The sequence below is a fragment of the Sylvia atricapilla genome, chromosome 14, assembly GCF_009819655.1.
Source record: "Sylvia atricapilla isolate bSylAtr1 chromosome 14, bSylAtr1.pri, whole genome shotgun sequence".
Taxonomy (NCBI): domain Eukaryota; kingdom Metazoa; phylum Chordata; class Aves; order Passeriformes; family Sylviidae; genus Sylvia; species Sylvia atricapilla.
In genome coordinates, this window is record NC_089153.1 from 4,811,969 (window position 1) to 4,830,579 (window position 18,611).

General features: G+C 42.5%; 1 protein-coding gene across 1 annotated transcript in view; it reads right to left on the reverse strand.

Annotated features, from left to right (window-relative positions):
• The window catches only part of TENM2 (teneurin transmembrane protein 2), a 126,136-nt gene that overhangs the window by 41,347 nt on the left and 66,178 nt on the right, over positions 1 to 18,611 (reverse strand). The window contains exons 8-9 of the mRNA XM_066329554.1: positions 13,920 to 14,066; positions 2,173 to 2,383 (exon numbers count right to left, since the gene is read on the reverse strand). Of these exons, the coding sequence (XP_066185651.1) occupies positions 2,173 to 2,383; positions 13,920 to 14,066 (358 nt within the window). The remainder of the gene's footprint in view (positions 1 to 2,172; positions 2,384 to 13,919; positions 14,067 to 18,611) is intronic.

The window sequence follows — 18,611 nt, forward strand, 5'->3', positions numbered from 1 at the left end:
AAATTGACCTGATAAAAGAATTTTTTTGGTTTTTTACCAAGGAGTTTAAATATGTAAAAACACGTAGTGTTTTTTTTTCCCTGAAAACTTCACTATCTTGTTTCTGCACAGAAAAAAAAAAAATTGAGATTTACCTATTTTTGCAATCATAAATTTTGTTACTTATTGCTTCAAGCAGAGTAGGAAACAACTATTTTTTCTTATACTAAGACTGGAAAGAAATCCCAAACCATTATTCTGTCCCACTTTTTCATGTCTTTCAATGGAATGACAGACTGAGCTAAGCAAACAGCTTACAGACATGGGAGCTATTTTTTGAGACTACAGCAGCTTCAGTACATGGAAAAGTTGTGAGCTGAACTCTGTGGCACTTTTAAAAGACAAACCCATTAGTCCTAAAACTTAGAGTTTGACACTATGCATTAGATTTGTCTAAGATTGGTACCAAAAATAACAGCTGAGCTATAGAATTATCAGAAGTACCATCAAAACTTACCAATTTTAACATCATTAATAGGTCATTTGCAAAGATGTGTTAAAATCTGCAGCGTAGCTCAGATGAATAAAACAGAACTAAGACTCCTACCATGAGGAACATAAAAAAAAAGCCTAATGTTTCTAATGAGGTTTTGGTTTTAAAGAGCCTCAGGATTGAAATGCTCAGCTCGTGTTTATTCTAGAGCACTAATTCATAGAAACATAGAATGGGTTTGAAGGGACCTTAAATATTATTTTGTTCCAACCCCCTGCCATGGGCAGGGTCATTTTCCACTAGATCAGGCTGCTCCAATCCCTGTCCAACCTGGCCCTAAACACTTCCAGGATTAAAAAAGAAAAATCACCACAAATCTAGGTGAAAACAGAACTTTTTTTTTTTTTTTTTTTTTGAGAAACTCCATGTGTGTATGCATGGAGTATTTTATAGCATAAAATCTGTATTACATAGAGTAGGAGCCACCAGGGGTTTCCTGGTGGAATATGGAAATGCTTGTGTGCAGCATAGGGGTGAATGTAATGGGACCTGCCTGGTGTATCCAGAAACATTATTATCCTCTTTTCACAGACAAATATTTAGGGACATGCTCTACATCACCCACTAAGCCTGTAATCCTGACTGAGAAAACAGTTTCCTGTAATGAAGTGGATCTTTTGGGTGTTACTGCAAATGAAGCTCTTTCTTCAGTTTTAACTTTGCTGATATGAACATAATCAATATACTCATCAATTTCTTAGCATCTTTCCATGGAGACCTATTTATGTAATATTGATAAATACCAATCTTCTTGTAAGCATACAATGGCATCAAATATCAATTAATGATGTGCTGGCTTTTAGATTCATTGCAAATATATAATTAATAATCTTAGAAAACAAGCATAGAAAAAGAAAAAACAAGAAGAAATAGAAAACCTAGTGAGGTGGATCAATGTTACAAGTAAAATGGTTTGATACAAAGAATAAATAATAAAACTCCATAAATCAATGGATCTTTAAAATTATTTGAAATGCTACTCCATTATTGAAATTTGTGTTAATGGCACTACATTAAAAATTAACTGGAAACTAGTTTGTGTTTTCCTTTCTCTTGACTGCAGTCGTCATAAAATATATACTTCAGAAGCTCCTACTCAGTGAGAGAAACCTTCTTCTGGGTGTTGCCAGAATGGTAAAATGCTAATAAACCCAGTGCTATAAAACAGAAGCCACATCTGAGTGTGGCCTCAGTGTGATCAATGCCTGGGATGAACCACCTGAAAGCAGCACCTCTGATGTTGTTTTACACTACAACAACAGACTGTGAGATTCAGAAGGCTGAAAATGACTCTTTTATTTTTGGGATATGTCTTTTTTTTATACTATTCTACACAGACCAATTTGATTGGTGAAACAAAGGCAAACCTCTTCAATCACATTGGTCAGACCAGAGGGACATCAAGAAGAAGTCCCTCCTAGGGAAAAGGAATAAGTAACATACATACAGTTACAAAAACATTTCTCCCGTTCACAGAAAATTCTCTGGGAAAAGAATTTCAGAAAACCAAAACACCTCAGGCATGGAACCAGGGCTAGACAGCTCCCACTAAAACACGAATAGAATCACTAAATACAGCAAGTGCACCGAGCAGGGGTCGCATTCCCAGCTGCTACCTGCTGCTGCAGGGGTTCTCTCACCTGCTGTTGAAGGGGTTTTCCCCGGGGATGATGTGGGTGCTGTCCTTGCCCACGAGCAGTTTGATGCGGTCGTAGAAGGATCTGACGGCGGGGCCCCCGGCGTGGCTCTGCTGGATGATGTCCAGCGGGTCCCGCGAGCCCCGGCACAGCAGGCTGTTCTGGCACGTGGCCTGCAGGCAGCAGTCAGGGTCCAGGCAGTCCACCAGCCCATCTGAAAGGCAACAGGCACTGAGATCCAGCACACAGCTGTGGAGCGGTAATACCCATGGAAAGCTTCAGGCACTGGGAAAACAGCTGGAGTTCACTCTTCATACCATTCCTCTGCCCTAAACCTGGTCATTCAGTCAATAGCGCCATGAGGATGCTGCTTTTGAGTACACTGCTTAAAAAGCACTACTGTTTATGTAAACCAGGGTTAGATGAGAATAAATCCCAATAAATCTGTCAGGGGCTGAAATTGGGCAAAAGGAGGAAAAGGAAGTGGAAGCAATAAAGGATTTTTGTTTAGGTTATTTGCTTGTTTGGCTTGCTTTTTCTTTTTTTCTTTTTTTTCTATCTTGAGAATTATGCTGTTTGATTTCATTTGTTCTCTCTGAGGAGCCCAGAGGAGATGGGAGATGGGGATGACAAAGTTATAATTTCCTAAGTAAAACACCAATTACACTGTAGTCATTTTGGCAGTTCCCAGGGAAGGGCTGCTGGAACTCCCACCTGTGGATACCTGGCTCACAACTTGTGTGCATGCTTGGATAAGGAAGGATCAGTCACAAAGTTGGGGGGTTCAGTCATCATATTACAGATTAGGTTGTCCATCAAAAATATTTCTTAAGTTGGATTTTTAAGAAAAAACTCCAAAATTTTAACACCAGAAATTAAAAGAGAACCAAGGGGGAGATCAACCCGTATACTTGATAATAAACCATTGTAGCACATACAGTAACAATTCTACCATCTTCATTTGGTATAATTACTTAACTAAAATATGTTCTCTCAATGGAGTTCTGCTATGATTTAGAAATTAATAACCATTTGCTTTAAAATATTATCATCTCTAACAATTTAGAAACATTTGTTCATCTACTCTGGCAAGAATCAATCTGCAATCTACTTATGTCTGTAAAACTTCCCAAAGTGTATCAATCTCATTTTTGAATACAAATATGGCCTGAGCATTCACTGAAAATCATACACAAGAGAGAGCTTTCCAGTGGGGAAGCAGACAAAAGTACCTTAGGTTAAGATCATGACTCATGCATTTTCAGGATTTTCAAGTGCACAACAGACCAGCACAGCAATAACTGGAAAAACAACCTAAAGGAAAAAAACCAACCTAAAACTATAAAAAAAAAAAGCTCTTATTTTACAATTAGTCTTGTATTTCCAACCCATTGTGTGTGCCTGAAATGACTGTGCCTGACCTGATTTAAAAACAAAATTGCCAAGGTATGCTGGCAATGTTTCATTCAGGCCTCTAAGGAGATTTAAGTCAGACAAAATACCTTGTTGTGAGAGCTATATGTTGCTTTAAGGTCACTCGCCTATTCACATTAAGAGCTCCATTCATCTTGAAATCCTCTCCAAAGAGACACAGGAACTTTCTGTTTTGCTGCAGTTCATTTTCTCCCCACTTCATATAATCGTTCTGAGGACATCATTAGCTCCAGGGTATAACTCAAGGCAGTTTTCCTATTAAGCTCTGAGAATTTCTCAGCTTCTTTCCCAGTCTGTGAGACCTCTACAACCATGAACTGAGCTTTGCCCACTGTTTAGTCCACTCAGTTCTGTTACTCAGATGACCACCAGGCAAGGAAATCCTATCAACACACTAAAAATAGCAGAGGCAAACCACAGGATATAAATTACTCCCTCTGACAAATTTACATTTACCTGTTCAAGCTTCATCATATTTTGGCTATACCTGTTATTAGAGGTGAGCATCAGTTCTGCCTGTGATGACCTCATCATGCAGCTGATTATGGGATGCTGTAGCCAAACATTTGTGATGATACCATGAACTTGGAATGGGCATATCAATCCCTCAGGCTCCTGTCAGTCATGTGAATCACATCTTTATGCTCACGAGCCCCCTTGGATATTGTCTGACATTGCAATCTTCAGTAAATTACCCTGCCACTGCCAATCTCACCGTTATCTCACAAACAATCAAGCAGGCAATCAAACTGCTCTGAATTGCCAGTTCAGGACCTGGGAGGCTGGAAACCTCTCCATTCAACAGCAGGGAAAAACCTGCCTGTGATTCCTTCCATGTAAGAAGGTTTTGCTGCAGTTCTGTGAAATCAGACTCAGATGCCTTACAAGAATATTTAAAAAAGACAGGCATAAAGCATGACACAATGTACTTTTTAGAACATTATTACTTACATGGCTATATTCCCCTGTAGTAATTTATTCTCCGATGGCAAGATTCAGGATTTAGGATTTTTTTACCTTAAGTGAACTAGCTGATCCAGCTTGTTGCAACAGCAGCAGCGAGGTCTGGCTCTGTTCAGCACACACACAGCCAGGCCCTGGGCACTGCTGCTTGGTATCAAAGGCTTAGACACCACTGTGCTGCTCACATCCACAGCTGCTACTCTTATTGACTTGGCTGCTCTGAAATCTCTGACTACATGCATGAAAGAATAGTGGTTACTGTCAGAATATATCCATTTTTAGCTCACGTTTGCCTCATTTGCTATCTGGAGTATTATCACAGAATGGCTGAGATTGGCAAAGACCCTTGGAGGTGATCAGGTCCAGCCCCCTGCTCAAGGCCACCAGGTTGCCCACACAGCTTTTGAAATCTCTGCAAGGATGGAAACTCCACAGCCTCACTGGACACCCTGCTCCAGTGTTCAGTCACTGGACAAAAAAGTGCCCCTCACCATCCATTTGTGCCTGGGGTTGTTCCTCCTCAGCTGCAGGACCTTGCACTTCATGAGGTTTCTCTCAGCCCATTTCCCCAGCCATATTGTACTGTTATATATGAAGTAAATTGTTACAGAATCATTTATTTGCATTAGACTCAGCTGATTAAAACCAGAGCTAGAAAGAAGTACCTTCTGTAAAAAAAATAATTCTGCTATTAGCATAAATTTTAATTAGAATTCAGAACTTTGGGTTTTAATATATATTTCAGAGCTTATCATCTTCCAAATTTCCTCAGGTATTCTGAATTATTTATATGATTAATTCAGTGACAAACCCTCACCACTTGCCTCACCCAAATATTGCTGCTTTTCACTGCACACAGCTGAGTTTCAAGTGGGCAGTGACCTCTCTGATGACCACTATGCATGCCAAAAGGAGGAGACTGGAGAGGGAGCTAAGATGTTGCTGAACCTCCTCCAACAATTTGAGACCAACACAAGTCCTGACTTGGCCTTAACTGAGATGAAAGAAATAGGAAATTTTGATCTAATTTAAACTGGCAGTGCAGGATTAGCTCTCCATTGCTGTTCGTGAATTCCTAAATCTTTGCAGAAATGAAGCAAGTGACATGGTATTCCTCTTGAAGAGTTCACTTGGCTAATGGATCCACACATTTCTCAATTTTCTGTGAACTGTTCCACAAGTTTTTTTGGCAGACTGCAGTACACAGCATAGAGAAAACTTCAAAGAAATACCTGAAAGTAGATTAACCTACTCATGCATGCCCTCTTTAAGACTGCCTTATGGTTGTGTTCCTCTTGACCATCATTAGAAGGACTAAAAAAGCTCTAAGGAGGAACAGTGACCTATTTTAGCACATTACTGTTCTAATTTATTTAGAATCTTTCAGCATCAGTGTTCCAGTGCCACTGAAAACATTTCTCACCATGTCCAGGTTACTGGACTGCAGAATGAGAAAGGTGCTTCACCTTTCTGCTGAAAGTTGATGCTTGAGCCATTGGGGTTTTAAATCTCAATGAGTAAACTATCTACAGTTTCCACACGTCTTCAAATACCTGCAGGTTGTGCTTCAGGTTCAACTCATGATGCACATCAGAATGAGTGACCTTTGACCTGACATCTTGCTGAGCCAATGCTTTTCCATACTCAGCAAGGGACAATTCTGTTTCCAACCCAAAACTCCTGAGCCCACGCTCAGCAGAGGGCATCCTTACACTTCACTAGCTGCAGGAGCTGGGGACTTTCAGAGCCTAATTCCTGGAAATTTTTCTTTTTCCAATAAACATTTCACACTGATGATTAAAATGGAGGTGGGGAAGGGGGGGGACAGCAACTACTAAGAACCCTGAGGGCAAAAGGGTCTTTGATCACTCTAAGGGCAAATTAGTTAATTTATCATGAACCGATTTTAATTATGTGCAGTATTAATATACCCAAGGTGAAAGAATTAGAGATGCTCTATCAGATTATCAAAAGAGTAGGCCTTCTCTGCCAACACAGAAATATATTAATTGAGCTCTAAAACTGCATGCAAAACTGCTTCCATAGGCAGACTATGCCACAGCACAGTGTATCTTATTACCAGGAAGTTTATCTAATATTTAACCCAAATTTTCACACTTTTGTAGCTTGATCTAATTACTCTTATCTATATTGGCATGCATCATTCAAAATAATTCCTCAGAAGTTCCCAGTGCTAACAAGAAAGAAAATGCTTCTATTCCTGCTTCAGCCCTGTGAAGACTCCCAAAACTATATGGACATTCAATACAACACTGCCTTTTGTATCTAACTGTGAGCACAACAGAGTATTTTTATAACCCAAACTGCCTTTCAGAACAAGCTGGATAGTAAATCCCAAGTTGTGGTAAGGAAGAATGAACCTGGAGATTGGTTGTGCCTTGGAATACCCAAAACCTTCCCCAAAGAGGTGTTAAAGTACCTTGGAAGAGGAGAGTGGTGAAGCACCAGCCCCACTTCCTTGGCCCACTCAGGATCCCTGTGCTGCCCGGAGCCCTGGCAGGCAGGAAAAGCCTCATTCCTGAGTGCCCCAGCTGCAGGAACCTACTGCAGGTGCAGCTCCAGCTTGGGGGGCCCTCAGAACCTGTGGATGATTGATGCTCCAACTCCAAACCACTCCTTGCTCAGAGCCAGGCTGACCCAAAGGGCTGCAAGGTGGGAACAACCCTGAAAAAAAATGTTTGCCCAGCTCCAGTTACATGGACACCTACAGGGATGCTGGTGCCTTTTCAAACCATGGGATCTGCAGGCTCTGAGCTTCTTGCTTTTGCTTCTCCCCAGTTTGTGAGAGTGAGTTATTGCAGTACATCCCACGAGGGACGGGGAAGGATAAGCTGGCTAATGTGTGTAAAGGCGATTAGAGGCTGACATGAAGCTGTAACACAATCACATACAAGTACACTCATTAGCTCTTGTCAAACTTCGAGTGCCTACTTTTGATATAGGTTTTATACCTGAGCCCACGTGACTCTCTCTGGCCCCCATCCACTACAGATTTCAGCTCCTGATTGCATTTAATGTTCCACAACTGACTATTGTACAGGCTAAGGAAAGGTATTTTCTGTGCCAAGAGTATTCTGGGTATTTATATTGAGAACTTCATAAAATCTTTTGTCTGTGCTGAATTAGAGACCCCCGCTGAGGCAATGCTTGTTGAGGCAAGCTAAATTACATGATTTGCTTTTGTGCTGTGAAATACTTGTATTATCTTAAATGTCACGAGCCTGATGCTGTATCAAGTCACAGGATTTGTAATTTTCTAAAAGCAATTTTTTTCTAAATGTTTATTGCAGGAAGACACTTCTTTCTTCTTTCTATTTTCCTTCTGTCTAATTTCAGAGATGAGTTTTCTAAGACAACTCAAATAAACAGCCTTTCAATCAGTCAAGTGCACTGTCCTGACAGTGAACTTCACTAGAAATGCATTTTTCTTGTGAACTGAAGAGATTTCCTACTGGAGCAGATAGTTGGCATTCTCTGATTCATTATCTTTAATCTATTGTGCCAAACAGAATTACCACCAACTGTACGTCCTGGTGGGGTTAAAAGATATAGAGTAACAAACTGAAGGGGAAAATTTGCCTTCTGAGAGATGCATACCTCTCTTTGGAAAGCCAAGTGGAAAAGAAATTAAAATGTATTCTAAAAAGAATGTGCCACTTTGCATAACAAGTAAGAAATTCCTCATTTCTATTTGGCTTAGTATTCTATACTGCTATGGGTTGCTTCCTTTCCTTCTCCTACCCATTTTAGTCCAGATAATTACATTGTGAGGAGAAATGTGATCTGGGAAGTGACAGAAGCAGTGATTGCATTTAAGCTTTTAAAAAATATTTTTAAACCTGCCTGCACCTGTCCTCTCCATCCTGATCAAAGTTTAGCAAAATTTTGCTTATTTCCTCTTTTTCTTTCTCTGAGATGACAGAATTTAACTACCTTGCCAATAAAAACTATAAAAATGAGAAAATTTGAACAGATGCTAAAGGTGGGAGAAGAGAGAAAGAAGGAAAAGTCTAGAAATAGCAACCCCAGTGGGCAATAAGGGCTTGTGCCAAGGCTGCCTCTGCAGAGGACGGGATTCTTAAATCTCTCTCCCAAATTACGCCAAGACACTCAGGAGAAAGATTCCTCAAATGTGATGGATATTAACTGCATCCAACATTTAACAAAACTGTACTTTAGGAAAGACATTTGAGTTTTTCTGTGTATCTCACTGTCTGATGCAGCTGGAGGCGCAGCAAAGTTTAAGGTGAAATTTAGTTAAACATATGTAATTTAAGGAGACTGCTTTGAGACACTAAAAACATTTTTCTATTTAGGAACAAGTAAATTATTATTAAGTAGTTCTTTCAAAATGATGAGTATAAACAGCCACGGCAGTGATTTCCTTATGCAACACACCAAAAGAAATAGGAATGTAAAAAGTAGCATATCCTCTCCCATTCCTCAAAATATCATCAGTAATGCCTTCATTTCCTAAAATAAAGCCACGGTGAATTAAACGGGCTATACGTGTCTATTAGGGGGATTTTGTATTGTAATCACAATTACAAGTCTTAAAATAAAGCTATTTCTAATCCCTCCAAAAGATGCTTAATAATGATTAGATTACTGAGGGACTGATTAAGGGAAGATAGATTTAGCTTTAGAAGCAGCCAGAGTGTGCAAATTATGTAATCCAAACATGGTCTGGAAAACAGAAGCACTTTCCAATTTAGAGAGATCTTAAAAGCGAGTCAATGCCAGAATCCCTTTACTTTTCAGATAGGCTTTTTCCTCACTACAAAACAAACCAAAAAACAAAAACAAAAAACACAAACAACCCCCCCCCCCAAAAAAACCCCAAAACAAACCAAAACCAAAAACCACACACACAAAAAACCAAAAAACCCCACAACCCCCCAAACTCCACCCCAGCAAAAAACCCACAAAAAGATAAATAAGAGACTTCCAAGTTTTTTCAGCAACGTAGCCTATGCACGATAGTAACCCAAACAAGTTCATTATGAATCACAGAACCATAGGCTGGTTTGGGTTGGAAGGGACCTTAAAGCTCATCCAGTCCCACCCCTGGCCATGGGCAGGGACACCTTCCACTGTCCCAGGTTACTCCAAGCCCTTCCAACCTTTGGCACTTTCAGGATAAAGACTAGTTAAGCCCATATCTTGATTTGACATGTGATGGCAAGGACAAAAGCAGGTGAATTTCCCAGTGTTACCTCAGATCATTCACCCTGAACAGCCCCAAGTGGAGAAAGCAGCTCTCCCCTCTCCCTGCTCTGGAATCACATTTTATTTGTGCCAGTAATCCACACTGACATCTCATTTAAAATGAAGATCTGTAAGTCTAAAAGAGAGGGCGACTCATCTGCCTCTTCTAGGAATAAACCAACTAAAGGACATTAATCTAAAATGGAAAGAAAATATTAAGTATAATCTTTCATTTTTCACTTTTTGAACTATGGTATGGAGTTTGCATTGTGGCAGATAATAAGACAAAGCAGGACAAATGGGAAACCCTCTGGAGTCAGTGGCAATGCTCTCCTTGACATCCATAATATGAAGACTTGGCCCAAGGCCTTTGAATCTGATTGTGAGATACAATTGCAATAAGAATGGCTGAACAGGGAAAAAGCTCCAAAAGATGTTAAATCTGCTGCCACAGAAGACAGGAAATGATAGTTGCCTTTCAGTGACATGCTGAAGGAATTGTATTTTAACAACATGCAGAGATGGACAGAAAGGAAGGAGGCTCAACTGTCCAGAGAAGACCTCATTTAGGCAAAAAAAAGAAGTATTTTTAGCTACCTTACTGCCTTCCAGAAGAACAGCTTGTGTGTTCTGTACTACCCCAGAACTACTTGCTTATGTTAACAAGAGCAGTGTTGGTAATGGAGCAGCAAATGAGTTCAACACTCTGCTGCAAATAAACTCAGCTGAGTTTCAAATGAAACGAGTGACTGGGAGGAGAGGCAATTTCTTTAAGTTCCAATAAACTTGCATTTTATGTGAAACTTGGGGTTCTGATAACTGGCTGGATCTTAATACTGATTCCCACAGTACAGTTTTCAGCTTTGTCTAATGAGAAAACTTAATTTTATCTGTTCCTTTATATACAGAGTCACAATTACACAGAGGTGCAGCTTGAAGTGCAGAACACACATCCCTTCCAGCCTCTCCATTCCTGCAAACTCCCCTACAAACACAGAGGTCAGAGGACAGATTCCTGGCCAGGTGTGTAGTGAAGCAGACGTGGACAGAGCAGCACCTCCTTAGGCAAAGGCAGGACTGCATTCTGAGATATTAATCATTAAGTGATTAATGTTATATTCATTTTAGAGTTTTGTTTTGGTTCTTGAGAATTTGCCAAGCTGGTGGTCAGGACAATGCCTCTGTCCTCACAGCACACACAGGACAGGACCCCATGACACCTCAGAGAAACTTGAACCCCAAAATATAATTGAGCAAACTGCAGCAGCACAAACCACCAAGGCATGAGAGAGACTGAGAGTGCTGCTGCAGTGGCACAGCCTGTGGGAAGCTGCGAGTAGGAAACAACAAAAGCTCAAAGTGCCTCTGGATTTTCAGGAATGCCTAGAAAGCTCTGGAGAAACAGCAGCTGAACGGGTGTTGAACAACACCTGAGTTCCCTTATACAAACATTCTATGGGAATTAATAAGGATGAGGCTATTAAGAGCAGGAATGATCATTGAGTTAAGTGCTGAGCAAAGGGTGAGAAGACAAGATATTAATTTCCTCCTTTATCAAAAACATGTGGAAACATGGAGGTCAAAGGGACTTTCTCAGGTTGTTTGGCTCTTGGATCAAGCTTGGATTTTCAAACTGTTTACACTCACAGGAACCAGTGACCAGTAACCTCTCTAGTCTCCAGAAAAAAATTACTTAAAATGCAAACACTGAGAACATCTGAAGAGTTCTCTCCTAAACCTTCCCAGCCTTCAGCTAGACCAACTAATTTTCTTTCTGGCGCTTTACTGCGGTAAACCAAAATCCATGCAACTTGCAGGATAATGAAATGTACAATTCTGCATTAATTATTAATTCATAATATTATGTATCTGTTGTATGGCAATTCTCTCTGTATTCTGTGCCTCTGATGAGTTCCTGTTTGCCTTCCTTGAATAAGTTTTATATTTCTACAATTTTTCATCAGGATGAGCAGCTGAATAGTGTCAATGGTCATTTCTTCCCCTGCTTGCCTGTCTGTTTTAAAAGTGCAAAATAATGTCCTGAATTTTTCTAATAATACTTCCAAACTTTTTCCTTTCTTTGAGGAAATTCTAATAATACATCCATTTTCAAGTTTCCCTTTATAATCTTCAAAGCATGTAAAACCTACAAACCTAAGCATTTCATGTTTTTGTTTCTTACACTGAATATTAACACAAGTTTCGTGGGTTTTGTTGTATACTTAAATGCTGCATCATGTACTCTGGCAGTTAGATTCTGCTCTTTAAAGATTCAGTAACAATTATAAAGCAATTTCTAGCTGTCTGAAACTGAATTAGCTTTAGAACTTTAAAACACATTTGTAAACACTCAGTTTGTGAAACCAAGGAACTAACAGAGGATTTACAAATTAAAACAAGTTGATGATATTCAGGTGTAGTTAATATCATGTAATCAAACCCAAATACACCTGTTTCTCAGTTTGGGACTCAGAGTTTCTAAATCCTGAAATCTTACGTAAAATTAAAGCACTCGACCTAATGATAATTTTACCCTTGATAAAGCTCAGTGTTGCTTTGCAGTTTTAGGAAATACATATATAAAATATTTATTAACAAACAGCAAATGTTTTCTTTAGATTAATTTTTGGCCGAAGAAAAGGGAAGGAGTCTCAAGGAAAAAAGCTGTGTCTGATGCTTGGTTTATAACAGAGAGCAGAAACACACGAAAAAGAATCTATGTGACTTACTAAAGACATTATATTGACAGGAATAAGAAAGTTCCTTTAATTGAAGGAGCAAATTAACCAATCTTGTTTAGAACGCAAACATCTCAGAACTGCTTTCAGGCTCTACAAAACCAGAAAAACGTCTCTGAAGGGAAACACAGGTCACATCCTATGTTTAATGGGGACTTGCCTGATGAAGGGCAGGGAAAACAGAGCAGGGATGTGAGCCTACACCCCACTGAGCACACGTCAGCCAGCCCTGCAGAGCCTGGCGAGTGAGCTGTGCAGTGTGACAGCAGGGGACAGCCGGCCAGGGGCTGAGGGACAGCAAGGGACGGGCTGAAACGGGCTGTGGGACAGGAAAGGACACCCCGGCAGGGGCTGTGGGACAGCAAGGACATCCTGCCAGGGGCTGTGGGACAGCAGGGACACGCTGGCGGGCTGTGGGACAGCTGGGGACAGGCCGCGGGCTGTGGGACAGCAGGGGACAGGCTGGCGGGCTGTGGGACAGCAGGGACAGGCTGGTGGGCTGTGGGACAGAAGGGGACAGTCTGGCGGGCTGTGGGACAGAAGGGGACAGGCCGGCGGGCTGTGGGACAGCTGGGGACAGGCCGCGGGCTGTGGGACAGCAGGGACAGGCCGGCGGGCTGTGGGACAGCAGGGACAGGCTGGCGGGCTGTGGGACAGAAGGGGACAGTCTGGCGGGCTGTGGGACAGCAGGGACAGGCCGGCGGGCTGTGGGACAGCAGGGACAGGCCGGCGGGCTGTGGGACAGAAGGGGACAGTCTGGCGGGCTGTGGGACAGAAGGGGACAGGCCGGCGGGCTGTGGGACAGCTGGGGACAGGCCGCGGGCTGTGGGACAGCAGGGACAGGCCGGCGGGCTGTGGGACAGCAGGGGACAGGCCGCGGGCTGTGGGACAGAAGGGGACAGGCCGGCGGGCTGTGGGACAGCAGGGGACAGGCCGCGGGCTGTGGGACAGAAGGGGACAGGCTGGCGGGCTGTGGGACAGCAGGGACAGGCTGGTGGGCTGTGGGACAGCAGGGGACAGGCCGGTGGGCTGTGCACAGCAGGGACAGGCTGGTGGGCTGTGCCCAGCAGAGCACGGCCCCAAGGGACAGCCGGACAGGCGCTGTGGGACAGGGGCTGTGGGACAGGCCAGGACACCCCGACAGGCTGTGCCCAGCAGAGCACGGCCCCGGCCCGGCACGGACAGGACAAGGCGGCTCGGTGGCTCTCTCGGCCCCAGGAGCCCACAGAAGGCCGCTCGGCTCGGCCGGCAGCCAGCCTCCCGCCGGGGTCCCGCGTGTCCCGCACGGCCACAGCCCCCTGTCCTCGGCTGCAGAGAGACGCGGCAGCTGCCGGCAGCGCCGGGCACAGCCGCCGTGCAGCCGGTGACCCCCGGGGCCCGGCTCACCTCCCTCGTTGTCCTTGTTGTCGGCGCAGGCGGTTTCCATGGCCACGCTGCATCCCGGGCCCCTCCAGCCGCTCTGGCAGACGCACTGCCAGCTGTTCTGGCCCAGCGTGCACCTCCCGTTGCCATTGCACAGGTCCGGGCAGCCATCTGCGAGGACAGACGGACAAGGTGAGCCCCGGGCACTCCCACCCCTGCGCTCAGGCCGCGTTACTGTGCAGACAAAAAGGCTCGGGCCCGCCGCCGGCAGGAGCAGCCCTGCAGAAATGGGGATCTAGCTCAGGCCGAAGGGAGGAGGCGCCCTGGCTGCTGTAACTCGTTTTAAGAACCCTCTAAAAGACCTTGAGCTCATAAAAATGACAGTCTGCTGACAGAAGAACTGTCTCTTATTTTTCCCCTAAAAATGCCTACAAATGAGAGGGAGAACATTTTCAACAAGCTCGTCAACGCTCAGAGGACTTCTTGTACTGAGTGTTGCATCATTCTCCAGAACGTGTCTAAACACAGAGTTTAAATAAATACTTTTTTCCTTCATTGATGGTCATTTCAGAATACCTACCTATTTCACACTAAGTTTACTTATATTTTGGTGTCACATCCTACACTTTCTGAAAAACATATTAGAAGATACCAAAAGATCACCTAAAAGATGTATGTTTTGAATTGACTATGAATATGACATGACTTCTTGTATAGCAAGAGCTGAATTAGGAACAAAAACATTAATGAGCTAAGCTGCTTACATGTTCTAACAAATGTCCACAGGTGATAGAATACCTCAACTCCTTTTTCCTGGAATTAAATGAGTCTCAGGAGACACTACTGTATCTTACTGAATATTCATTATGAAAAAAGGTAAGAAAACCAAACTGCAGCCTTGGTACATACAACCAAATCCATCAACCCCCAATCCATACAAGCATGAATATTTGTCTGTGGGGTGACAGGAGATTTGAGGCCTGCAGCCAAGCTCACAGCACTTCTTCATGAGTCTGATCAGGAGGAGAAGGCTGTGTGGCCTGACAGTAGTTTTCTGCTTTTATAAACCTGTTCAGAAAGCCACAGCTCTGAGTTTGTCTCTTCTGCTCCTCCCAGCTGCCTTGGCTGTATCCAGGTGAAGTCAGAGAGCAGTTTCCCTGACCCCAGACTCATTATCGCAATGCTGCAGGAGTTTCCCACACAACAAAGTGATATCCCTGGAACTCACACAGCTGGTATCACAACAGGTGAAAGACTATGCAGTTCATGTTACACAGAAAGCTGTCAGAAGATAGAAACAAGTCCTACAAGTTTTATTTCAATGTTATGTATTAAAAAAAAAGCCCATTTCACTTAAATTTAGGGTTATTTTGCCACTACATATCTTAGCTTAAAAAAAAATCACTTTACAATTACGTTACTTTTGCAGCACAGGTAATAGATTTTCAAGACATTTAGTTCATCTCTTTCGTTTGTCAGGTTGTTTGAATGACCAAAATGATAATGTCTGAGGGGAGGCATCATGCTGTAGGACAAATTATTTGTTTTAAATGAAAAACAAATAGTAACTGTGGATATACCCACGCGGTTGGTTTTATACTGAGGCACCGACGAGAATGAAATCACTGAAGCAGTTTGCCTTGCAGCGTATGAGCAAGATGAAAACATGAACAGTAGGGAGCTAGCAAAATCTCTGAAAAGTTTTAAATGCAGCTGGGGATTAATGGACATGACTTTGCGTTTAGAGAAGAGAGGGAAGGCAGCATCACTGCCACAGACATGGTGTTGCTAGGAAACAAGATGCTACCTCCACAGAGCTCATTTAACTGCAGCCTTCCAAAGACAGACCTGGTGTTTGAATAGCATAAATATCAGAAGGAAGGGAATGAACAGCAGTACACTACAATAGGATCCGAGTGCTTGGACAACAACATCTTCCTTAAAAGATCTATTAAGTTAATGATGAATTAGCTTTGAAACAGCCTTACATAATGGACAATTAATTAGGTATTTTGCATGGTTATATCTCCACATATGCCTATGTGCATATATGGATTTCTGGTTTTGCCTTTCTTCAAGCAAATATCTATATAGCATTCTAGTCTCTTACACCAACCAGAAACACAGAGCTCCATTATGATGTAGTAATAACAGTTTTCTTCTAAAAAAGGCTGATATTTAGGAATTGACTATCTCAATTTAAATCTTCCTACCGGTGCATGTGAGCAGTGATTATTACTGATGAACATCATCTGCACACACAGGATTTCCACATATCTCATGGGCTTGGTGGCCATCAAGGAGAGTGGACAAGGTGACAAAGTGCCTGCTTGAGGAGCCTTCAGAGCCTCAGCCAAGGCTCAGTGGCACAGCTGGACAGATGGCCTTTGCTGGCCAGGCTCACTGCAGGAAGCACACCCAGGGCTCAGTGCTTTGGCAGAGCCTGCCTTCATTCTGTAACCACACCCAGCAGCGTGCTGCCTCCTGGCTGGCTGGGGAGTTCTCCCAGAGCCCGGCAGGCCACAGGCACACAGGGAAGGGCTATCAGCATCTCATCTCAAGAAGCAATCCAGTGTGGGATGAAGCTCTCAGTCACCGCACAGAAAAGGGCCCTTCCTGCTAAGCAGACAGGTTGCTATTCCTGGTGTGTAGAGAAATTCTCCTCATCTTTTCCATTACAGTATGCTTAATGGAAAATGTCAAGAAGCAAGGTTAAAAAAGAAAAAAGTGCTTGCTTAAAGTGCTAGATTGACAACCTATTTATTCACAGAACAGGCAGAGTACAGGCAACAGCAGTTCGAGTGTCTCACACTTTCCTAGCTGCTGCTAAAGGTGAAACACTAGTGCAGCCTCCCTCCTCTCTATCTCCAGCCTGCCAGTGGAATTGGAAGTTAGGAGCTTTACAGGTGAATTCACAATTAAAACAGCAAGAAAGATCTCGGAGCATTTTCCAATGTTGCATCAGGAATCTGTAATGAGCATATGAGAAATATCAGAATCACTATGAAAGCAAAAACCATAATATGGACTGTGCCTGGTTCAAAAATGGAGGGTGCTGGATATATTTACAAGAGAATACTCCCAGGTTTCATCTATAGTGAAATTATTCTGAGATTAAGGGCATTAGTTCATTTTTGAACTTGGCAAATTAATTTTAGTATCTAGGCAGTACATTGAGAATTCTAATCCAATTTTGGATAAATTCTGCACAGAATTCCTTTTTACTCTGGTATTCCCAAACTTTAGGTATACAAGTACACACATATATAGATTTTCCATTGCATAAGCTACTTTAAACTCCAGAACAAACATTTAAAGTAAATTAAAACATAAAGTCTGCCCAACCAACTTGTGGTTTCTGTCAGAATCGTCATCAGAGCTCCCATTTATGGAGGGGCAAATCTTTCTGAAAAAAAAAAAAAAAAAAAAAAAAGGGGAGAAAAGGGCAGTCAGGGAAAAATAAGTTAGAGAAACCTTGCTCTTTTTAAAGTTTCCAATATCTGATGAAAGAGGCAGCCTCTTAGTATAATTAAAAGGAAAAAAGAGAATAGGAGAAGGGGAAGGAAAAAATCTAAGTGGTATCTCAGAGCCACTTAGAAAAAAAGCATTATGCTTTTAGCCTCTGCTCACTTTGTACAGGGAAAAATAGAAATAAATCAAGAGCTTGTGTCTTTCGAGTCTTTCTAATCCTATGCCATCAGCCATTTATTCTCCAGACAGCATCTTCCAGCAGAGTGGGTTCCCAGCAGCTCTCCCCATTTAGTGCACATGTGCACAGCTACAGTCTGGAATATGGTATCTCGTGTTTATCTTTTCACATGACCTCATTTCACACATCCTGATCCAAAGCCTGCTGGCAGTCACTGGAGCCTTTCCAGTGACTTCAGCTGAGGCTGGACCAGGTGGTCCTGTGGGTGAAGAAGCCCTGCAGTGAAGAGTATGTTATACAGCACAGTGCTTCCTCACTACAGGATGCACAAGAGTTTCAAGGGGAATATTTAAATCACATTTCAATCCTCCTCTTCTCATTACAGCTGTTAATTACAGAACTGCAGCAAATAAAAGTAGTCTGGGATACGATGGCACCTAAAGAACTTAGAGAAATGACATAAAAGCAGTAATGACAATAGCCTGTTTAATTTGGATTTTAGAGGATAATCACTGTTTTCATATTTCCTGTTCATTCCTTCGGTGAGCTGCTTGGTATGCCTACAGCTATCTAGCAAATAATAAATGAGGTACATAGAATGAGGTACCTAGCAACATTGAAAATAAAATTATGCTTTTTATTTGCCATTGTTATTTTTTAATCCTTCAATTCCAAAGCCTGCAGGGCTTAGTTAAAGCCAAAGAAAGGGCATACAAATAAAAATGACACAGTGTTATGGTAGGCACATGCACAAGTCATTTTCTACAGAGTAATACTTCAACTGAAATAAACCCCAAACATGGAACAAAACACATGTCAATGAAATAGAGTGTTGGTTGAGTGAGAGGTGAGGCCCCTGCGAGTGAGTTTCGACAGTTCCAGAACAGGCTGGAGCCATGCAGAGGCTCCAGCCCAGGGCTCTGAAGCAGGGTAGTGACACTGATTGACAAATTGCTGAGAGTGAACCCAGGCTCTCAGTGCAGCAAAAACCCAGTGTCACTGCTCACGTACCACAGCAGAGCTGCTGCTTTCCAGAGAGGGCTCAGGGAGAGCAGGAGCTTCTCTGT